The sequence below is a fragment of the Larus michahellis genome, chromosome 6 (genome assembly GCF_964199755.1).
Source record: "Larus michahellis chromosome 6, bLarMic1.1, whole genome shotgun sequence".
Classification (NCBI taxonomy): Eukaryota; Metazoa; Chordata; class Aves; order Charadriiformes; family Laridae; genus Larus; species Larus michahellis.
The window spans coordinates 51,152,915-51,177,664 of NC_133901.1; the positions used below are offsets into that span (position 1 = coordinate 51,152,915).

General features: G+C 48.2%; 1 protein-coding gene across 1 annotated transcript in view; it reads right to left on the reverse strand.

Moving 5' to 3' along the window:
• The window catches only part of TLL2 (tolloid like 2), a 101,816-nt gene that overhangs the window by 54,016 nt on the left and 23,050 nt on the right, over window positions 1-24,750 (reverse strand). Inside the window, exon 2 of the mRNA XM_074590750.1 lies at window positions 12,985-13,095. Within this exon, the coding sequence (XP_074446851.1) occupies window positions 12,985-13,095 (111 nt within the window). The remainder of the gene's footprint in view (window positions 1-12,984; window positions 13,096-24,750) is intronic.

The following is a 24,750-nucleotide window of genomic DNA, read 5'->3' on the forward strand; positions in this document are numbered from 1 at the left end:
CCATTAACATCTGATCTTGACTCATATGTTATCTATCACACAAAGACCACTCTCTCTCCCGCATCATACTTCAAGGTCACATAGGGACTGCACAAAACACAGCAAAAGTAGGAACAAAACCCACATTGGGAAGCAGGGATAACATCTGAGACAGCATTTGTCAGCATGTGAGACAGCTCTCCATGGATATCACCTAAGGGAGGTGTCTGAAGAGGCAAGTAAGGAAAAGAATGAACTCCCTTCAATGAACACAGGAAGGGAAAAACGGCTGAACACACAAAACCCTCTCTGGGCAGGGGGCAAGGTGAAACTGCCTCCTGGGGGAGAAGAATACAGCCCTCTAGGCAAGGAGGAAGGGGCTACGGGCGACCCAAGGATAAGCAGGAATCAAGCCCAATGTGCAACCCACAGGAGCTTGTGGAGTGAGGAAATCAGAAGAATCCCTTGCTCGTACAAGGGCAGGAGCAGAGAAATGAGCTGCTGCTTTGCATCTCTCTTGTGCCCTCACACCAAACAGCTAGGGGAATTCTTCCTTACTGGAAGCAAGCAGTGCGGAAAGGGCAAAACAGCCCAGCCAAAAGCACAAAGCCGGCCTGAGCTGTGCCTTTGGAAGTGTAAGATGCAAAGCCCTCCAGAGCAGAATCCGTGCCTGTGAACGGAGCTGCAGTGTGTTGGATGGGCCAGCACATGTGCCATGCGCCAAATCCCCAGGGCTCTAGACCCGAAGATTGTGCGATCCCCTCCCACAGGCACCGTCCGACTGACAGATCAATCCAGTAGCAGGATGCGAACAGGCAGACACCCCTGACAAGCCAACTTCCCTGCTCCTGGCAGCCACACTGTCCCGATGCAGGGCTGCTTCTCCAACCTTGCAAGGGAGATCTGCCGTCTTTGCACCTATACACCTCCCATGCTTTGGCACCTTGACTTGATCACCTTCTCTCCTCTCCTACTGTCAGGCAGCAGACTGGCAGGCTCTGTTCCTATGACTGGCAAAAGGGCACCCCTAAGATCAGTAATTATAGAGAAAAGTCCCTCAAGGACTTCAAGTTGGCACTCAGGAATCAAAAAAGCAAAGCATTTGCAGTGAAAATATCAACCCTAAAGATTAACATTTGCTAGCAGAAGAGCCTTAACTACAGGGGGAATTAGAAGGTCCATCAGCAACAGCCAAGGGTCGTGGGCTTTCTAGGCAATTATCTTTATGCTGGAGAAAACCAGGAAGGTCTCAGAAGGTTGCAATAGGATGGCAAGACTCCGGGCTGGAAGAAACACAGTATCTGCTTTTCTGCAAAGAGAAGATTACTGGCTTATTGCACAGAAATGTGTAATTGGGAAAGGGGATAACTCAGAAGAGCGGTGTCAACAAGAGCACTCTCAGCCCTAAAGGACTGACTTGCTTCTTCCAAAGGGAAGCTCCTGCCTTGCCTTAGGAAACTACAGAACTACGGGAAATTCATTTCATGGTTGTCTGCTCTGGTAAACCCCCTGACTGAACGGACTCAAAAAGGTAAACATTGGGGCTAGTCATGCATTTGGCCAGCATCAGGCCAGCGTCAGGCATTTGGCACCCAGCATTCCACAGAGCGGGCTGAGGCTCCTCTTCCTGTTAAGAGGCTGCAAGGACCGCAAAGAGAAATCCCTAGAGTGCACACCACGTGTTGTGGAAAACTGAAAAGAGGTATGCAAACAGATGGACAGAGCCCTCAGACAGGTCTCTTGGAACAAAGATGTTCCTCTACCCGCAGAAGAGGAAGCAACCTTCACTAAAGATTTCCCAGTGGAAGAGAAGACCTCTGTAGAGAGTTCACAGATGTGGGTTATGTTACAGCACGTACATAGCTATTTGCATTGCTCCTGGCAGTTATGACCAACAGAGCTCAGATTAAGTTAGCACAACTCATAGATATGCTCTAAGCCTAAATGAACTAGAGTTTGGGCCCCAGGCAGCTCTGAATCCAGCAATGCTAAGGTCCATCCCTTCTACTCCGAACCAAGTGCCACTACAGCAGAGCACCAAACATGAGTTACAAGGGAAAACCAGCTCTGAGCTTGGCATGCATGTGCCAAGTCAGCTGAATTTAACCATCTCTCCTTCAAATCCATAAATCAGATCTTCCCTGGAATCTCAGTCAGTCATGGTCTAAAATCCCTGGATTTTGCATTCTTCTGGAAGTGCATTTTGCACTAACTTCAATTTCACTAGGAACACATCAGTAGCATCAAAGGGGACTTGGAAGCAATGTGCAGCACTACAACTGGCCACGGCCCCTGGATTGAGCAACATCTCCCAAAGAGAGGCAGCAGAAGCCCCGCTTGTGACTGCTTCCAGCACCTCAAGCATTCCACTGGAGGAGAGGCCGTATTCTTCACCCTGAGGCTAAACAGCGCACTCTTAGCAGGAGAGCTCCACTTGAGCAATCTGTGCTGCAAACAATCCCAGCTCACGTGGGAATCAAGGCCTTGCCTCAAGCATGTAACCAGAGAGCAGTGAGGTACATTTCAGGGGGTGACAGCCCACCACAGGTGAACGAAAAGCTGCTATGTAACTCAAAAAGCACTGCAGCCATCCGCCTCACACCATACAGACTTTCAGGCATGCGCTCACACAGGACTGCACATTCTTCTGATCCCTTCAAGGTTTGCCTCCATGCCCCAAAGCAGTTTATGCACATCGCCCTGAAATTTGTGATTCCTGAGCTCTTGTGCTACAAAAAAAGCTATGAGCCATAGTCCTCAAACAGGAAGAGTCCCGTGAAATGGGGTGACCATGGGCATCCCAAAGCAAGAAAAAGCAAAGCACCTTGCTGCAGGTGTGAGCCTTGTGCCGATCTGGTGAAGCAGCAGAGTAGCTGCCTGCATTTCCCCAGCACGCTCAAGAACAGCGGAGCGTGTGCCAACAAACCGACTCCCTGCTCTTCTTAAGAAAAGGTTTAATGCAGAACTCCTGTCTGCCTCGTTTGCCAGAGAACAACTTGCACGAATTTTCCGCCAGAGCCTCCAGCCATTCACGGCAGCCTCCATCTCCCCTCCGATATCAGTAGAAATCCTGGGATCAAACATATCCCTGTCCCAGCTGCACTCTTATCCAAAGTATTACTCTAGCTAGCAGAGATGCTCTGTAAATCCTTCCTGCCACTCGTTTGTGGCGGCGTGAAAGCCTCACCAAGGCCTTCCAGCCATGAGCCTAAAAACCTCTCAGGATCAGAGGCATAGAAAACCTGTTTTGACTGTTCTTGAAAAGCATTCTTGGCGGCAGCGGGACACAGAGTCAGTGCCTCAGTAGCAAGTCCAGCTCCGCATGGCATCAGCGAGGGCAGCCAGGCTCCTGTTGTCACCTTGTCTGCTGGTGCCAAACCCAGAAGAGACAAACTTGCCTTTTTCACTCACAGAGGTGCCTTTCAGGACTAGAAACTGCCTCTGTAATGCAAAAAAAAAAAAATCAGGAAAAGAGGTAATATATCAGAAAAGTCCTCTTAATCCCTAAACTGCCTGAAAAGACTTAAATTAAACCCACTAGGATTACACAGGCACATCCTTCCTGTAGGCATGGCAAGAAAAGAAAAGGCCTTCTTCCTCTGTGGCGAATGCTTCAGCAGATAGAGCAATAAAGCAGAGACAATCACCTTGCACCAGCGGGCTCACTTGGGTCCAAAAGAGAGGTGACACTGCAGCTTCACAGCCTGTCTGGGGGTTTTCTAGTTTCCCCACATTTCAAAGCCATCCGGGGGTTCTCAGCAGCACAGGAAGCCTCAAAGCTTTGACACAAGCTTCTTCTAAACTAAAATTACATTGTAAAAGCAAACATTTTCACCAAAGTTAAAAAAAAAAAATAAAATCTATGAGAAACTTTTCCAAACTGCAAGCTCTTTGAAAAAAAAAATAAAAATCTTTCATCACAGTGATTAGGAGTTGGTGAAGCGTGGGCCTGCTGAGGATAGCGCTCGCTGGCAGATCTCCAGGTACCTGATGCATTTCATTATGTTTTGAACCATTACTGTATCTCTGTGGGGCCAAATCCTGAGGGTATCCACTTCAACACCACTGCATGAGAACAACTGATTTTCATAGTAAACATAACATCTAAACTTGATCTCACGGAAAAAGAGAGGCAGCTGACAAACGTTTTCAATGCAAAGCAAAACTTTTGTTTCAACAACATCCCTTAGTGGTTTTCCCTGCTTCTAGATGCAAAACATTTTTAAGGGGGAGGAGGAAATTTCCTGTTTGGCAGATCTTTATGTGGCATTACAGATGGTTATAGCAGGATGAACAGATGATGTGGAGGGCATAGTTTGACGTGTAGAATCTCTAATAATATAAAAAACAGCAAACAAAAAGAACACAAGCAATTCTCTGAGTTTAGGGCCTAGGTTTCAAAGAAGAGCAGCTAATGGGGGGAAAAAAACCCCACATTTTTCTTCCTGGTTCAGAAAATTAGAAAAAAACTACCTCAACTCAAAGAGAGGTCAAATTGTGCAACTTTAAACGGTTCTTTTACCAAATCACTGATGAGAGTAAAACTAAACTTCAGGTGGAGCAAAGCTGAGGTTGAGAGACCTGTGGCAAGGAGCACTGGTCACATTACTGGAACGATTTAAAATTGGGTTGGAGGAAGGCACTTTGGAATTAATCTTCAGGGAAATCCTGAAAGGGTCCAGATGAGCAACAAACTAGTTGGTAGTCCTGAGCCCTCTTATAAGAGGATGTCTCCTGGCATTCACTCAGAGTTCAGCTGCGCTGCTTGCAGATGAACTCAGAGCCCAGTTCACTAACTCAGCGCTCAGAGTTTTAACAAAGTCAACAGAGATCAACATGCAGACACCTAAAAACTACTTGGATTAAGTGGGCTAGACTTAGCTGTAGACTGCCATCATGCCTGCCTTTCCCTCAACATGGCCTGAAGAAAACCCCACTGCTATAAATGTATCAGAGAATGATGCTCGCACACAAGATGCTACTGCAAAGCCTTCTCCAGTTTTAAACTGCTCAACCTGTGCTCTTCCTGACAAATCCTTGGAAAGGAAGCTCCTTTGGAGCAAAGGAGACTACTCATATGAATAGGGACTATCACGTCATATTCTGCACTGCAAAAGGCTTTGCAAATACATAACACAAGTGATGCAATTCCCTGTATAATGCCAATCCCCTATGTGACCACTCACACAAAATAATCATAGAATCATAGAATTGTTGAGGTTGGAAGGGACCTTTAAGATCATCGACTCCAACCTTTAGCCTACCCTGACAAGAGCCACTTCTAAACCATGTCCCTAAGTGCCCCATCTACCCTTTTTTTAAACACCTCCAGGGATGGTGAATCCACCACCTCCCTGGGCAGCCTATTCCAATGTTTAATAACCCTTTCAGTGAAAAAATGTTTCCTAATATCTAATCTAAACCTCCCCTGACGTAACTTGAACCCGTTTCCCCTCGTCCTATCACTTGTCACCAGGGAGAAGAGGTCAGCCCCCATCTCTCTACAACCTCCTTTCAGGTAGTTGTAGAGGGTGATAAGGTCTCCCCTCAGCCTCCTCTTCTCCAGGCTAAACAACCCCAGCTCCCTCAGTCGTTCTTCATAAGGTTTGTCCTCCAGGCCCCTCACCAGCTTTGTAGCCCTTCTCTGGACACGCTCCAACACCTCAATGTCCCTCTTGTAGCGAGGGGCCCAAAACTGAACGCAGTACTCGAGGTGGGGCCTCACCAGTGCCGAGTACAGGGGGATGATCACTTCCCTCGTCCGGCTCACCACACTATTCCTGATACAGGCTAGGATGCTGTTGGCCTTCTTGGCCACCTGGGCACACTGCTGGCTCATATTCAGCTGGCTGTCAACCAACACTCCCAAGTCCTTTTCTGTCAAGCTGCTTTCAAGCCACTCTGCCCCAATCCTGTAGCGCTGCATGGGGTTGTTGTGTCCCAAGTGCAGGACCCGGCATTTGGCCTTGTTGAACTTCATACCATTGGTCTCAGCCCATCGGTCCAGCCTGTCCAGATCCCTCTGCAGAGCCAACCTACCCTCAAGCAGATCAACATGCCCGCCCAGTTTAGTGTCATCTGCGAACTTACTGAGGGTGCATTCGATCCCTTCATCCAGATCATTGATAAAGATATTAAAGAGAACGGGCCCCAGCACCGAGCCCTGGGGGACACCACTTGTGACCAGACACCAACTGGATTTAACTCCATTTACCACCACTCTCTGGGCACGGCCATCCAGCCAGTTTTTTACCCAGCGAAGAGTACACCTGTCCAGGCCATGAGCAGCCAGTTTCTCCAGGAGAATGCTGTGGGAAACAGTGTCAAAAGCTTTGCAAAAATCCAAGTAGATAACATCCACAGCTTTTCCCTCATCCGCTAAGTGGGTCACCTTATCATAGAAGGATATTAGGTTTGATAGGCATGACCTGCCCTTCACAAACCCATGCTGACTGGGCCTGATCACCCTGTTCTCCTGCATGTGCCGTGTAATGGCACTGAGGAGGATCTGTTCCATGACCTTCCCAGGCACTGAGGTCAGACTGACTGGCCTGTAGTTCCCTGGATCCTCCTTCCGGCCCTTCTTGTGGATGGGTGTCACATTTGCTAACCTCCAGTCAGCTGGGACCTCCCCGGTTGTCCAGGACTGCTCATAAATGATACCAAGTGGCCTGGCGAGCACCTCCGCCAGCTCTTTCAATACCCTTGGGTGGATCCCATCCGGCCCCATAGATTTGTGCACCTCCAGGTGCTGAAGCAGGTCCTTCACCATTTCCCTTTGGATTACGGGGGCTTCATTCTGCTCCCCATCCCTGTCTTCTAGTTCAGGGGTCTGGGTGCTCAGGGAACAACTGGTCCTACTGCTGAAGACTGAGGCAAAGACTGCATTAAGTACCTCAGCCTTTTCCTCATCCTTGGTCACTATGTTGCCGGCCCCATCTACTAGAGGACAGAGATAATCCTTAGTCCTCTTCTTATTGCTAATATATTTATAGAAACTTTTTTTGTTGTCCTTGACAACAGAAGCGAGGTTTAGCTCTAGCTGGGCTTTGGCCCTCCTGATTTTTTCCCTACATAGCTTAACTACCTCTTTGTAGTCGTCTTGAGTGGCCTGCCCTTCCTTCCAGAGGCCATAGATCCTCTTTTTTTCCCTAAGTTGCAACACTAGCTCCCTGTTTAGCCAGGCCGGCCTTTTTCCCCAACGGCTTGTCTTCTGGCACATGGGGACAGCCTGCTCCTGCGCCTTTAAGACTTCCTTCTTGAAAATCATCCAGGCTTCCTGGGCTCCTTTGCCCTGGAGGACTGCCTCCCAGGGGACTTTGTCAACCAGGCTCCTGAAAAGCCCAAAGTCCGCCCTGCGGAAGTCCAAGGTAGCAGTTCTGCTGACCCCTCTCCTTGCTTCTCGCAGAATCGAAAACTCTGTCATTTCATGGTCACTGTTCCCAAGACAGCCTCCAACCTTCACATCCCCCACAAGACCTTCCCTATTTACAAACAACAGATCCAGCAGGGCACCTTCCCTAGTTGGCTCTCTCACTAGCTGTGTCAGGAAGTTATCCCCAGCACATTCCAGGAACCTTCTAGACTGTTCCCTCCCTGCTGTATTGTATTCCCAGCAGATGTCCGGCAAATTGAAGTCCCCCACAAGGACAAGAGCTCGCGATCTTGAGACTTCTCCCAGCCGTTTATAGAATATTTCATCTGCCTCCTCATCCTGATTGGGCGGTCTATAACAGACTCCTACTACGATATCTGCCTTGTTAGCCCTGCCCCTGATTCTTACCCATAAACACTCAGTCTCATTATCACCATCATTTAGTTCAAAGCATTCATAACACTCCTTAACATACAGGGCCACACCCCCGCCTCTCCTTGCTTGCCTATCCTTCCTGAAGAGCCTATAGGCATCCATGGCAGCACTATAGCTATGTGAGTCATCCCACCACGTTTCTGTGATGGCGACTACATCATAATTATCCTGCTGCACAATGGCTTCCAGCTCCTCCTGTTTGTTACCCATGCTACGTGCATTAGTGTATAAGCACTTCAGCTGGGCTATAGGTCCTTTCTCCTTTTTACTGGCGGGAGCCGAAATTCTGCCACCCCCAGACTTATTCCTAAAGAGCTTGGTAACGCCCCCTATCTTTTCCAAGTCTAGTGCCAGCATGCCACCTTCAGGCTTTTTGCTAGCAAGCCTGGATCTATCCCCATCCCCCTTTGAATCTAGTTTAAAGCCCTGTCAATGAGCCCCGCCAACTCTTGCCCTAAAACCCTTTTCCCCCTCTGAGACAGGCTTTTGCCGTCTGTTGCCAGCAGGCCTGGCGTCCTGAAAAGCAGCCCATAATCAAAGAACCCCAAGTCCTGCCGATGACACCAGTCTCTGAGCCAGGCATTGAACAGCTGGCATTTCCTATTAATCTTCTCATCTATCCTTGCAACTGTTGGGATAGAAGCAAACACTATTTGTGCTCCTGATCCCCTAACCATCCGTCCCAGGGCCCTGAAGTCTTTCTTCATTGCCCTCAGGCTTCTTCCTGAAATTTCATCATTGCCTAACTGAAAAATCAATAAAGGGTAGTAGTCAGCAGGCTTAACTAGGGTAGGGAGTTTCTTCCGGACATCCTTAACTTTGGCCCCAGGGAGACAGCAGACCTCCCTACAGATTGGGTCTGGTCTACATATGGGACCTTCTACTCCCTTCAGAATCGAGTCCCCTACTACAAGGACCTGTCTTTCTTTCCTAACCGAAGATGTTGTTATACGAGGCTTAATCCGTCTCGGCCTCAGTGACAACTCCAAGTTCAGTAAGCTGATGTCCTTCTCATCCTCCGGTTCCCTTTGCAGAACATCATATCCGTTCTGCAAGGGCACCTCGGATGGTGTGGGGGTCACCTGGGTGGCACGCCTGCCATGCCGGACAGGGACTTGTTGCCACTGGCCCCTGTCCTCTGAATCTCCACATTCAGCTGTGCTGCTAGAGGGTGGGGAGTGCTCTGTATGTGGAGCTCTGTCTGCCTGAGGTGCTTCTTTCAGGGAAGGCAGGATGCGAGTCCAGTTACCTATCTCCTGTTCACAATCCCTTATACTTCTCAGACGACTTACCTCCTCACAGAGCTCCATCACTAGGTGAAGGAGTTCCTCTACCTGGGCACACCTCCCACAGGTCTGCTCACCACTGCCATTCAACACAGGCAAGAGCAGGGCACACCCTGCAACCTGACACCTGGGTGGCAGCATGTTCCCACGCAAGCTCCGTCTGAGTGGCCACATCGGAGCTGCTCGGTGCAGAGCTCAGGGATAGCATGGCCTTCTGCCGAGTTCTTACCATGACGTCCTGGTAATCCAGACACACAGGACAGAGACATCCAGTGAAAGCCAAACAGGGACATAATTGCTACAGCTCTAAAGCAAGGTATCAAGTTGGGAACCAAGGAGACAGCTATCCCTGTCTGCACACCCCACATGAACAGTCTTCAAGGGGATTGCCAAAGAGCTCTGAGCCAATGTCCCTCAGAAGGGAGGGACCATGACCCTGCTCTGCGACTTCACCAGGAGGACAATGCTATTCGGTCCATTGCTTTACATCCCTGATAGCAGGAATGAAACACTACGAATTTGCTACGAATTTGCTTAGAAAATGCTTGGAAACATTGGATTTCAAGGCATCCATTCTCTCCCAGAAGCCAAGCCAAGGGCACCGCTGATTCAGCAAAATAAGAGCTCAGCACAGAGATCTGCAGCAGAATCCAGACAGTTCTCAGATCAGATCCCCTGCTCCTCTCTCAAGGGCCTAGAGAAGGGCATAGGTATCCCTCTAGATTGAGACCGGAAGAAGGTGAAGAGGAGGAGTTGAAATGGGAAACTTTGAAACACCTGACAGCCTCAGCCCTCATGAACCAAGGCAGAGCTTTTACTAAAAACAATAGTCTCCAGTTGGATCCAGTGAAGAACCACGTCCACCTCCACCCATAAGAACATGGGAACCTCATTCTTCCGCCACAGCTTGACAGCTGCAGATGCTCCACACAAGCCAATAGGGTGTATGCCTACAGGCAGCCCAACAGTGTCAAATGGCACAATTTTCACCCCTCCTCCCAGTCAAACAGCATTTTCTGGGGACAAGGAAACAACACAGGGGAAGAAGAATGCCTGGCCTAAAAATGTGTTCAGAACTGCAGCTCCCAGATATGAAGAGGCTGTGTGTCTGTATATACGTATTAAGTACTTCCTCCACTATACAACTAATCCGATTAACAGCTTTAGGAAACTATGAAATGTTATCATTCAAGTGGTCCCATTCATAAAAGGTCTTAGGCTGTTTCTGTACAGAGGTTGCATTCTTCCCACTGGAAATAAAAAAGCGGAGAGCAGACTTTCTCCCAGGGAAGAATGGGTCCCAATCCCCACCATGCTGAAGTAGACCACCCTCTTACAATTCACATGAGTGTCAAGCAAGCCCCGCAAGAGAAGAACCAACCCCTCCTGCCCCTGCAGAGAGCCCCCTTGCAGGGCAGGTGAACACAGAGACCCCTCTGCCTGCTCCGCAGAACAGGGGCTGCCTGTGTGTCAGCTCGCGCTTCCAGGGGCTGGAAGCCAGGGGGACGAATGGAGCCTGTCGGAGATGAGGACAGGGCCAAGGAGTGACACGACATCACCATTCGCCTAATGCAAAGCATCGTATGATCATAGAATCATAGAATGGTTCGGGTTGGAAGGGATCTTGAAGATCATCTAGTTCCAACCCCCTGCCATGGGCAGGGACACCTCCCACTAAGACCAGGTTGCTCAAAGCCCCATCCAACCTGGCCTTGAACACCTCCAGGGATGGGGCATCCACAACTTTGACTCAGTCAGTGAAAGGTGCCAGGAAAAGACGAGTCCAACCACACAACATGAGCCATGGCTGTAAGAGACCAGTGTCTGCACATCCTGGTTTCAGCTGGGATAGAGTTAACTTTCTTACTACCAGCTGGTATGGTGCTATGTTGTGGATTTAGGATGAGAATAATGTTGATAACACACTAACACTTTTAGTTGTTGCTAAGCAGTCAAAGCCTTTTCTGCTCCTCATACCACCATCAAGGGCTGGGAGTGCACGAAACGTTCGGAGGAGACACAGCCAGGACAGCTGACCCCAGGTGACCAAAGGGATATTCCATACCATGTAACATCACGCTCAGCATATAAAGCTAAGGGGAAGAAGAAGGAAGAGGGGGACATTTGGAGTTATGGCACTTGTCTTCCCAAGAAACCATTACACGTGATGGAGCCCTGCTTTCCTGGAGATGGCGGAATACCTGCCTGCCGATGGGAAGCAGTGAATGAATTCCTTGCTTTGCTTTGCTTGCATGCACAGATTTTGCTTTACCTATTAAACTGTCTTTATCTCAACCCAAAAGTTTTCTCACTTCTGCTCTTCTGATTCTCTCCCCCATCCCACCGGAGGCAGTGAGTAAGCAGCTGCGTGGTGCTTAGCTGCCGGCTGGGGTTAAACCACGACACGGCATTACATGATACAGATGTGGGTTATGAAATTCAGTTCATTTGCCAGACAGTGCAGGTCTGGCAGCAGTGCTGAGTGAAAAGAAATATGCTAGATATGACAACTAAAAAAGCCACCAGAGCAAACTAATACAGTCAAACACCGTCTGGCTTTACTTCCACGGTAGTCTCCTCATCTAACTTCAGGAACTGCCAAAGGGATGTGGAAGAAATGAGTGCTTCCTGCCTCACGTAGTCCTCATTTTCTGATTTACCTTCTCCTCTGAAGGCAACCTGCTCCTAATCACCTATTACCTGAGAATGCGCCACAGCCTGAAACACAACACGAATGGGTGATGTGACACGACAGTGCAGGATAATTGCATTTCCAGGAAGAAATCCATAATCTGAACAATCTGGACAGCCCTTCCCTGCCCAGAATGTCAGCATCCGCATGAGTTTAATCAGTTAAATCAACATCAAAAACATGCCTCTGTGTTGGATGTGTAATCTTTCATACTCATCCCAACAGGATGCTGGAGCACTGATCCCCAGGAACAGGACATACACAGTGCTTAGATGCTCTGAAACCAAAGCTAGACAGCCACAAGGAAACAGAACCAGCCACCAGTCCTTACAAAGGACACAATATGAGCTGAGATGCACAGGGGTCAGGTGAACATGTGATTTCAGTGATTTCTGGCTCTACCCAACCTTTCACCCTACTTGCTACCTACTTGCTAAGAGTGTAACGGCAGAGAGAGAAGAGAAGTTTGTCCTGACCTGCTCTGTCTCCAGTCCCTCTGGTATCTCTCAGAGCTCTGACTTCCAACAATTTCTCTCTTGCAGCATAAAGTGGAGCAGAGGCAACAAGACTGCAGGGAGCCCTCCAAACCAGCTGCAGAGTATTTCAGAGACTGTTAGAGCTGGAGGCCAGTCGGAGCTCCTGAGTCAAGAAACAGCTCTGGTCTGGCAGGAGACTGAGTGTGCCCCTGTGTAGGAGGGCAACATAAGCATATGTTACCCCATCCATTTGCTTTATAGAAAATCAACACAATTGTTAACCTATTCCAGTTATAACACCACTTCCAGGGCAGTCCGTATGCAAGACTGCAGTGGGTTTTACCTAGGTAGACAGCTGAGAAAATGCATTATTCCACTAAGATCATACATTGCATGAAAAGCAGGGGAGGAGCAGAGTCAAAACTAATGCCAAACTGAGCGTCCCTATTTCAAACACATTTCCTTACACATTTGCAGAAAAGCAGTTGCTTGTAGAAAGAGACCGGTGCTGTAAATTTGAAAATCTTCTCTCTCAGACAAGATGAGACTGGCTACATCAAACTGCGATTCGGTTTTTGTTTAACGAAGTTCAGAGCTGGATCCCACCCTCTGACCCATAACTAAGCTCTGCGTGCACCTCCCTGCCTGTGGGAACAGGTGTCAGGAGTGAGAGGGAACTCCTTCCTCCCTAAGGACAAAACCAGGGGAAAGAAGGCATCACCACCCCGGGGCTGCCCTTACCTGAAGTGTGTCTTGCGTTGCCATCTGAGTTCTTTGTTAAGTCAACAGTTCTGTCTACTTGAAACAGCTTCAGATCATCTTCATCTAAAGCGATATCGCCCCAAAAGGCAGCTGGAGAGAAACAAACTGTAATTAGTTTACTTTTTATTTTGGAAGGAAAGTACAGTTCCTATGTGGCCTGTATGGCACCTAAAAGGACGTACTCCATGGGCCAAAAAAAGGTAACACACAGCAGTAGTTTTAAAAGTACAGATGGAGTGGACATCGCTGGAGGCCAGGCAACAGCATTTAAATTAAAGCCACTGTGCAGATCCACCAAAAGGAGCTGATTAGCTGGGATTCCTTGTGTTAACTGTTGTTACAGCTCTGGTTCTCAACTAGGCACTAAGGTGGTGGTGTTCACTCTTCTTCAAAGCCTACAAGGAGGACAATCACTGGTATTTCCCTAGTTAGTGTGAAGTAGTTAGCCAAGCTGCAGCTCAGATCCTGAGATGGTGCATCCACACCATCCCCAGGCCAACAATTTGCATAAGACAGGAGAGTGGTGAAGGACTCAAGCCCAGCCGCGTACATCTAAAGGCTACGGCTGTCAGCCTGCAGAACCTCATACACATAGTTAGCACTCAGACGCACTGCATTGCTCTAAATCCAAGCTGAGAGCCAGCCTACCATTTCCACTTCAGCAGAGAAACACCAGTTACTTGTCCCCTTGTGGATCAGTTACCCAGATTTAAGTTTGCAGAGTTTTAAATTTTGTAAAAATCCTTGAGTTTCAGCCAGAAGCCATGAAAATAAGGTAAACAAACTGATACCTCAACATTCACAGCCCAGAGAAACAGACTGGAAATCATTTGAGTGGAAAAAATTATACCCTGGGAGTATCCTGACCGAGTTGACGCTGCAGTGTATAGTTACCATTTTGGGAATTTGAACAAAATAAACACAGGCAATGAAGCAGTTGACCAAGCAGAACAGATCTTTCAGAGATAACAAACAGGTTACAAACAGAGCTGTTACAACTTATACGAGAAGACCGCATAGGTTGACAAAAATTAATAATAATAATAAAAAAAAACAACAACAACAACAAAAGAACCAAAACCCCAAACCAGAGCAAATTAATCAGTGGTATAGTTCAAGAGAACTCAGTAAGTCAGACAAGGAGCAATGTTGAGTAGCTGTCTGCAACAGTGACCAGATTTGATGGAATCACTTTTTCCTCTCTTGTTAAGTCAACAACATTTACATTACTTGGGTGGGCGGGGCGGGGGGAAACGTCCCGTTGCTACACTAATAACACCAATGATCAAAGTATGTTAGGCCTGAGAAACTACTGGGTTTAACTGATCATCTCACTTTCACCACCAAGACCAAACAAAACATGGACCTTTGCCTGAATATCAGAAACCTGCAATCAGATCTGCGGCAACTGCGTTATGAAAGGTTAACTCAGAGAAGTTTTTTCTGATACAACACAGCACTTGTTCTGAAGCAGCGCTTGCCTCCTCTATTCTGCGTCTCAGCACCCCAGTCGGTAGAATAGCATTTGCCAATGTCACTGTTCTGGGACATGGGAACAGCAAGAAGTCTTTGCCTTCTACTGGGGCACATCCCAGCTACCACAAACTGCCTCAGCCAAGAGCTGCTACGAGCAGCAAAGCCCTGGCATGAGCAGAGTAGGACTCTGATGCTTCCCCCTCTCCCTGGAAGAAAGGTGTTTCCCCTGGTTATCTGGCCACAGCAGAGGAATGGGAGACAGCCTCAAAGGAGGCTGGATCTGGATTTTTGGTTGGGTCTCCTTGACAGTGCTACCAAACCCCAGAGTACAGAAATACAGTGACAGGTCCAGAAGAGACCATAGTTAGTGTAGACAAACCTATACACCGACTGACATCATTTTTAACTTGGACAGAGCCTCTGTTTGCTACACAAACCCAGAACTCAGGCTCTCCCCAACTTTTTGGCAATCCAAGCTCTCACAATGAACAGTGAAGAACCTAAAATACTGTCAGAACCCCGGCAGCTAACAAGTATGGCCAAACATCCCCAGCTGATTGGGAATGGCCAGTGGAAGAAAGCAGAGACACATCCTCCTGTTTGAAGAGAAGACATTTTATCCATCCAGAGAAATTATCTGCTCAGGACAATGTTGCTCAGGACAAAGGGGCAGAGATGCAAATGGCATCCCGTGCTATCTGATTCCCTCCCCAGCCACATTCAGTAAGTCACTATTAGACTGGCCAACTAGATATCCATTCCCTACCCTCCTGCCAAACCTATCACCCCATTTCAGTCCCAAACTAGTTGCCACCACCTTGGGCGCTCAGTGGCTCTTTTCCATTAGTACCACACGGTTTGTTCCCCAGCTAAGGTAGCCCATGGCCAAGCACAGCTTTCAGGGCAAGCCTGCAGCACGGATCTACAGAACTGTTACATTTTCCTTCCCAATGGAAGGCAACAGTTTTCTCCCAGCCCTAGCAAAGGAATCTCTTTCTGTTACAAAGCCATACATCATCCTGAAAGATGGCCCACTACAAAAGCTGAATTTCCCTAGCACTTATTTCCAGCTCTCTGCAGTCCCAGCGTGCTCCAGGGGAACCATGATTTATCACAGCCCCGAACCAGCTGAACAACTTTCCTCGCTGGAAGTCCTGGCTGAGAATGCTGCGCTGCAACTTCTCCTGTGCTGTCAAAGGCTCCTTCCTAAAGGCACGCAAACCTGAAAGATGCTTGCTTCCACCCCACGGGAGGTGTCCCACAGGAAAGCCCAAGTACTTTATTTTAAAGGGTCACAAGTTTAGAGACTGCTGGCAAATGAAGCATCTCAAAGCATCCCTTCTGATTTTCTTTACCAAGGTCTCCTTTTTAATTTAACGTGGGAGGATTTCCAAAGAAGAAAACAAAAACAAACAAAAAAAAATTTTAAATCTCCAAACAGCAGGCTAATGAACTTGGAAACCAGTATTTCTCTTGGCAGAGAGCTCTGCAGTGTACAGCCAGGTGCAAACTCTTAACACTTGGTGCGACAGCGTGCCAGCTTTTCTTTTAAGAAGATGCATTAATCACTCTGGATAGTAAGCACAGAGCAGCTCTTACTGAGGTTGATGGAGCCAATGTAAGAGAGTTTGCTTCTACGCTGGACTAGTAACCTGCACCAACTGCCCTGAATATGTAACCTCACCACCTCCCAGCATACGCAACCAGACAGCATTTGTCTGTTGGGGCAAAGGGAAGGACGACTGTAACAAACGAATCCAGCACCCACATGAAAAAAAGCAGCCTGGCAAGCTGTTTCCATTTTCAGCACATTTCCCCCCGAGGAAAACAGTCCACATGCTGGTGTCTGCGTTGCACGTGGAGCACAGAGGTGCCACGATGCCTGGACGGTATGGCAGATGGCACTGGGAAGGAGAACATCTCTTTCTAGGCAGGGGACAGGATGAACAGTTCCTCCAGGTGCTTCACACACAACCACAGTGTCCAAACCCGCCAATGCCTTCACAGTGCTCATTTCCCACAGTAACTTTTTTTTTGGGGGGGTGGGGGGGTGGTGCTTTGGCACACTTCAAAGTGGTGTGATAGCCCAAAGTCTCTTCTTCATAAAATCTTCACTGCTCTTCCCTGCAAATCACCTCCAATCTGTTCCCCGTCCCACCCACACCCCCCCGCCCAACACCCCCAAGCAATTCCCTTCTCCCATTCCCTGCTTCCATTTTTTCCCTTTCCGAGTTCCAAGTAGCACAATCTGATTTCAGGGCAGAAAACTAATTTTGCTGTCTCTTACAAGAAGTCAGTACTAAAGTGTTCACAACAGTCTAAAATTTTCCATGAGAAGTGGGTCTCACCCAGGTCTTCTAACAAAATTCTTGTCCTTTTTTTTTTTCTCCCCAAAGAAAAATTAGGGAAAAAAAAATCACCAAGAAAAGCTTCTGGTATTCAGCCAGAAGACTGAATAACATCATTCCTAAAAATACAACTCAAACAAAAATGCAATATTGTGATTTGTTAAAAACAGGCCGATCTCTAACGCTTCAAGACAAATACCCAGGGATGGGTATCCTTCACCCTCACCGCTCCACGTTTATACAATACAAGAGCCACTTGAGCTGACAGAAGAAAAACATAACTCCACGTTTGAGAAACGTCACCTGATGTCTGTGTTTGAACTGATCCCCAGCCACAAAGCTGGAGCAAAACTTTCACCCATTTGCCTGCCACAACCCCTTGCCAGGAAGCCCACATTCCTGCACCAGGGCATCAGTACAGGCCCCAGATTGACGCTGATGACAGGGATCAGCAAAGCAGTCACCCTCTGGATGCTATGGGAGACCGCTGCAATTTTCCCTGTAGCACGCATCGGGACCAGCTGTGACAGAAATTCACAGAAAAAGAGGCCTTGGAAACAGGCATACCCTGCCTGCCAAGAAAGCTCCCTCCAGCCCACTCCACCTCAAACACAGACTCTTTCACCAACTGAAGCTTTTATTAAGAAATGACAGGTTTTAGGTGCTGAATGGGATCTGAACCTAGATTGAAGACTATACCCTCTAGCTCGAGCCAAAGGAGCCCTCTTTCTGCGGGACCAGAGCCACATGATGTTAGTGTATGTCATCAGCTCGAGGGTCTCGTCTGAACTCGCAGCCAGCTGGCACAGCTCACGCTGACAGACTTCATTTCAGTTCTTCCCGCATAGTTTTAACACAGTTTTGCTGGAAGGACTTTACTCTTGCTCTGCAGGTTTCCTACAGCGCAGTACAGCAATGAGCATGAAAAACAAATAGCAATGTGAACCCATGCAGATGCCTCAGTCTTGTTTCATCAATACTCATGACTCAAACTCGGTTTTTGCTGGTATTCACAACCTCTGTGACTCAAACTCGGTTTTTGCTGGTATTCACAACCTCTGTGTGTAGATGGTTCTCCAGGAGGGATGCCTCATGACTGCTCCTGCCAGTGTAAAATACCCAAGAAAGAAGCGTTTGCACAATTAACCTTGGCATCTCCAATTTTGTGAGCATCAACAGATGCTACTGTCAGGGAACTCAGGCAGACGACTCAACTGTATTACCCAAGTGATGAGCCACACCAGCTGTTTGTGGCTCACAGAGCAATCAAAGGGTACGCTGTGAACCCACCCATGAGATCAATCCCACACGTATTTGCGAGGGCCAATGTCTATGCCCACCCAGATATCTGCCTTCCATCATCTCTGTTACCAAAAGACCCATAGGGCACCAGCTCCTCTTCTTCCAGAGGTGAACGCACCATACCCAAATATAGTACACAGGAATATCAATGTCCCAGCTTGGCCACGTGGGATACGGGCAAGGAGAGCTGGGCTAATGCTGTGCAGCCTAACAAGAAATAAATCAACAGACCAAAGCGCAATCCCAGCACCTCCATATTCCTTTCTTTGCAAGATAACAGGTCTGCTGCTGTTGCTGAACCACCTGCTGGCACAGGAACCAGCAGAACGGTATTCTGAAGTACGCTAAGAAAGATTTATGCCTTGAGGAAAAAACTCACCACATTCCTTTGGACAAAGTAACAACTGCGTCGGAGGAAGGAGGAAAGCCTCAAAATAAGGCAGAAACCAGTGAAAAAAAAAAGAGAGAGAAAGAGTCCTAAACCAACACTTTGGAAACAGGGTCCAATCCTGAGCATCGAACACGTGAGCCAAAGGAGGGTGGGGAACAAGCGGCAGTAATGAGCAAAAGAAAAGCATCAAGACCGTCATATTCAGCCATTGTGTCTTCATCTGGGTCAGTTCGTTTTTCTTCAGTAGGAACGATCAGAAGCTTCCCACTGGCCAGCTTTAGGGATAAACTGGCTTGAAGGCTCTGGTGGCAAACCCCTCCGAACAGCAAGGGTGTCTGGAGCCAGAGCTGGCATCTGGCATCAGTGGGGTGTCCTCTGGGAAATAGGGATTCGGCAATTCAGCTTTCAGTGGGCAGTAGCTTCCCTGCCCAGGGAGCACGTCCCATTTCAGAAATGAGTCTCAGTTTGTGGAGGAATGTCTAAGAAGACTGGCCACTTCTAAATGGCAACAAGTATTTCAAAAACGTCAAAACCTCCTGGGAATCTGAGTCTGAATCCCTGTTCAGATTTCTGCAAAATCCCAAAGTGACAAAATTATCATGTGTAGTGCTCCCACAGTACCCCGTCTTGGGAAGTTATCTGCAGGTAACTGAATTAGGCCAGAAATTCCGATTCACGTTCAGTGACTTTCCTTTCCTGGAAGGTGACGATGCAGGAACAAAGAAATACTTTGGGCTTGAGTTTGTCCAAAGCTGCAAACATACATGTGACCCTACACATGGACCAGCTTTAAGGAACAATACATGCCGTCCCTTGGCTGAATGCCATGTTATTTTAACCAAGAACCAAACAATTCAGTGGCACGGATTATAGCGCCTGCCCTAATTAGGTTAGGAGAAAGATCTTCTCATTTTAATATTCATAACTCTCCTGCTGCTGGTTGCTCCCTCAATGAAGCTCTTCATCTTTTCCACATCAACATGGCAGTCACTCCAATCCAGTGGTCTACGAATCCATTCCTGGTACAAGGAGCAATGCAGGAGGGTGTATGTGACCACACAGAGCTGGAAATCCATACCACAGGCAGCAAAGCAGCTCCCTCTACGGGCTCTTAAATGGTTAAACACCTGCCTCTTCCTAAGAAAGCACAGCAGGGGGATGTCTGCTGCCCTATGCTTCTGACCACCTTACCGGGTTAAGGATGCTACTCGCCTGTGATGTGGTGTGCAAACCCAAGGGACTGGCTTAGCCCCTCCTGTTTCCACGTGGAGTAAATTGAGCTGTGTCGGCTTCGTAACATTCTTGCACTCTCTGCTTTCTGCTCTAGGTGATGGTGCATGTCCCATGGCAATGCTGATATGAGACAGGGCTTCGGCTGTGCATCTCTGAACTGTTCTCCCTGAAAGCTGTATGCAGTCTGCAGAGTGCCTCTTGGCCACATTTTACATGTAGGCAGGCAACAGACTTTAGGAAGAATCTATCATGGACACACAAACGTATGGAGTTTGATCTCTACCCCACAACACAGACAGGCACGCATAGACCCACCCCACAGGCAGTTAAATTCACTTGGAGACCTCACTCTTGTGCAAGTGAAAGCAAGCTCTGCATGTCACTTGTCTGTCCTTCTGCCTTCTGCCCAGACAACCCTGGCCCCCTCCTGCTGCCAGAGGGACACAGGTAGCCTTCCCGGCTCCTGTCCAACTCCACCATGGCCACGGATGCTCCACTCTGCTGAGGGGGGATCAATTTCAGCACCTTCTTTTCTCACAAGCCAGGAAGGGCTTTGAGATCCAGCGTGTTCCCAAGTGCAAGCAGCATGCCCCGACCCTGTGCCACCACTTCAAAGTAAGATTTTTCCTCTGCAACTTCTGCCAGCTCAGCATTTCTTCCCTCCACCCTAGTGTCTAGTTCTCAACTGGACATCACGCCATTCCATCCTTGCCTGGACACATCTCCATTTGCTATTGCTTACTGTTTGAGGAGGCACTCTGCACATAACGTAGGCTAGAAAAACCATCTTTTACTGCACTATGTGGACTACGATGCAACAATCTGTCTTTAGACCATCCAGGGACGATGAGAAAGCACACATTTCTTGTCTTTAGCTACCCACATCCATAAGCTGAGCAGCTAACACCTAGCCTGTAGAAGAGAGTGCAGGGAATTTGCTTTTAAACAGGGCTAGTGTTCATAAGTCTGTCTGTTCTCCAAGTTACACAAAGTTCAGAGCCACACAGAGGAAAAGCCAACAGTGACTCAGAACAGACCTGGTATCTTCTCTTTAAGCCAACAGCCTTGGCAAGATGCCCTTGCCAAAAACAAAACAAAAGAAAAAAAGAAACCCTTGATTTGCCAACTTCATGTAATTTGACCAACTCAACCATTGTTTCTTCTGTCCTAGCTGGTTTAAGAAGTGCCAAACCCAGCATTTGCACTAAGCTGCGATCACTTTCTCCTCTTCTTGGCCCAATCGATTACAATTGCTTTTAGGAGCATCCAGTGCTGGCCTTGCATCAAGAGACTGTTATAAATACACATTTTTTTTTAAAACAAAACGTTCTTTTCTGCAGTATCCCACCGCCAGGTGCTATCAGCCATCACAGCAATAACGCACAACAAAGAGAAGTCGGGCATGCTCATGGTGCTCATATTGCCAATAAAGACTGGAGCTGCTGCATCCAATTAATCCAAAGCTTCAGCCTGCTCTACACCTCCCAGCCCCACACTAGTGAGCATAGTCAGTAATTTATTATGGAAAAAAACAGAGGAAACAAACTTCCAGGATTGCCAGACCATGGACCACTGGGCAGACAGCAGAACTTTGCCCTTACAACAGCGTGGTATGTAGAAACTCCCTCTTGCACAGCAAAGTGTTTAAACACCCTCAGAGAGGACTGCCGCGGCTCCTTTTCAGGACAAGAGCAGAAAGCTTCACATTCAGCCAGATTTAAGGGAAGCTCTGGCGTCAAACCAAGGGAAAATCTGGGAGGAATGCTCTAGCCACAGATAGGTAGTACCTGGCAGGTTGAGCTGCATCTCAGATTACAGGAGTTGGCTTCTGAAACTCCATCACAAAGGCAAAGCCCTGGTGCCTCCAAAGCCTATCCCAGAGAGGGAGGGAAAGTAACACACAACAGGCCCAAAAAGCAGCTGGTGGAAGCAGGAAAAGCCTCTCACAAAGACAGCGCTGATCAGGTGCAGCTTTTCATGAAAAGTACAGAAGGGACACAGATGGCAGCTGGATCATGATGCAGGGAAAGGGGAGCCGCATGCAATTCTTTCCCGGTTTGACAGTTAGCAAGTGGTCCAGCCAAGCCCTGGCCTCCTGTAGCTTTTGTCATACCCTGCTTAAAAGTTATTCTGACTAAATAAAGGCAGCAGAGACGAGAGACCTAGCCACCAGCTATCTCCATTCCCTGCCAACACCTCCACCTTGCAGTGCGTACAGCTCTCAGCAGAAGTGGGAACCAGGAAACAAAACCACAAGCAAACAAAAGCATGTCATGGTCTGATCCTAAATGACAGGACCCATAAATAGCACAGTGGCACTACTTCACAGATGCAGCACCTTCCCAATTGCCTATGAAACGTTCCTCGTTAGCCCAAGCTGCGAGGCAGCAGTGCTGGCTTGGAATTCCAGCATCGCTTCAGCTGCCCTTTAAGAGCAGGAGATGGCGAGGTTCTGGGTAATGAAATCCAAGAATGCCTTTGTCAATTAATTATGGAGAAAGCTGTACCACGCAAGCCCCATCTCACACCCTCCATCATTTTTGCTGCTCAATATAACTTTAATTAATCTTTCCTTTGGCAATTTGAAGGAAGGGTGAGCACGCTGCAAACACCCACTGAGTATTAAATTGATTTCCTGTTTTATAGTCCTCTTTCCCTCTCTGTTGGCCCAGCTATGATTTGTGGCCCTTCACTTGGAGGCATTTTTTTCCACGCTAACATAATCCAAAGCCCCCAGCAACAATCGCATTCAGAAAAGTAACACTTTGCACAGCCGATTGCTTCAGCCCAGCTGCAGCCAGCACTGAGCGGATCCTCTCCTGCCCCATTTTCTCCCCCTACCACGAGAATTCAAATCAACCACCTTATCTCCATACCTGCAGCATTTTTGCCTAAAAAATTGGCAACGTTTTTGTCCTAAGTAGCTAAGCAATAGGGTTCAACTAGTTTCCTGCCTGACATTTGCAGTAGTGCACCTTAATTTCAAAAGCACTAATGCAAAGCCTATTGCAATCACAAACATGACCTCCAGGGTGGTCTTGTACTCTAGATATCTGGACCTAAAACCAGAAAGTAGGAACACAAAGCTCAGTTGGGCTCCCCAATAACTCCACCCATCCTCAGTGAGAGACACCACCTCACCTTGGGCTTGTGGGGCTGAAAGCAAGACCTGTAGCAGCCAGCACGCCCCAGTGCACAAGCCAAGCCTGGGGTAGGCAGGAGAATAAGGACAACTGAGCGCAGCCCAGCTGTGTGGCAATGGAACAAGCTCTTTTCAAAGGACCTTCTCCTCTGCCTTGTGGGGAACAAAAGGCCTGACTTCCCAGCAGTTTGGTAGTCAGGGATCACCTGCTCATCCCAACATCGCCTCAAGGACAGGCACAGGGACTGGCTGCCAGCAGTTTCTGTTTCAGGCATTCAGGTCCTTGTTCAACACAACTTTCATGGTAGCATGGGTTAGGAGACCCTGACCTAAAAATCTGCACCCCCCTCAGCAGCTGCCCCACAAGAGAGACTTTCTGAGCCTTCTGGCCACCAGCTTCAGTCTTCTGGGAGGAGACAATCCAGGTCAGACCTTCTCCTCAGGTAATTCCCATACCATGGGACTTGCCCTGGATTTATTCCTTGAAATTAAGTTGAGGTGGCAGAAGGAAATTTAAGACTAAAACTGCTCTAACCCTAAACTTCATTTGGAGTGGTTCAGTGCCTAAGCACTTGTCCCCCTACTGAGGACGTTTCGCCAGCTGTGCCCACAACGCAAAGTGAACCATTACAGCTTATTTAATTGCATCATTTGGGGATGGATGTTCTTCCTTCAGGTGGCCTGACGCACTAGGTGTTGAAACCTCATGGCTCTCACCCCAAGCACTGCGTCAGGGGAACGGGTGACCCCAAACAGACAGGCAGGGAATTCACTGCCACCTGCCCACCCACAAAAGAAATTGGCTCATGGCTAAAATGAAGAGAAGTAGAGAGCCATTAGCTGAGCTGCGTCCTCAAAAAAGGAAGGTAGTAGCCCAGGCCTGCTTGGAGCAAACTTCAAGGCAGGCTGACAACTTAAAACTACATGGTCCTGGATGAAAGGGAAAGGGTTTGTGGCAGATCACATCTATTCAAGGGCCAGACAAGGAAAGCAAACACAGGCTCATTTTACTCATTGTTCTTTATCCACCAACACCAGGAGAGGAGTGTTGCAGCACTGTTGGAAGAGCAAAAAGGAATGGCCAGCAGGCAGGAAAGAAATGGGAGCTATTTATGGAGGATGGCTAATTTGAGCTGTTTACAGACTTCCCCTCTGAGAGCTCGGTGAGGAGAGGGTGGCAGGGGGGTGGTTTCAGCCATTAAAAATACAACGTGAGAATCCATTAATTTTCCATAGAAACAATGTCGTCATAGAAGCGAGACAAATCCGATCAGTCATGCAAATGTGCTGATGTTAAATTCTCAGGCCTGGGTGGGGAATTTGGGTTGCCAAAACCACAACAATGAAGAGATCAGAATGAGATTAGCAGCGAGAGTGGCTGCGGCACTGAAAGGCATGGTAGGGGCATGGGATGCGACCAAAGGCATCCCCAGACTATAGCGGGGTTCATGCCCTAAACCAGGCATCGGTGCCCAGCAGAATGGACAAGAAAAAATATGCCATCCATGTATGTGATGTTGGGCACTGGGCAAATGCCACAGTCCTGCTCTGCAAACCAACAAGAACCTCCATGGAGCTCAATCCAGGAACGAGAGGCTCAGCCCCCCACAGGAGTGGGACCCTCGCAAACTGCGAAATCAAAAGTGTCAAGGAAAAGCGAGAGGTGACAGCAGAGGAAACAGGTGAGCGTGTCTCATAGCACAACACAGCAAAGCAGTAAGCAACCCAAGTTTAGGGGAGAAAACAAAGAAGCAGGTCGGCTGCACAAGGCACCAGCACCACTCCAGGCGCTTGCGGAGCTGTGATGCAGTCTGAAACACAGCATTTATGTTGCGTTAATAAGGGGCAAAAAT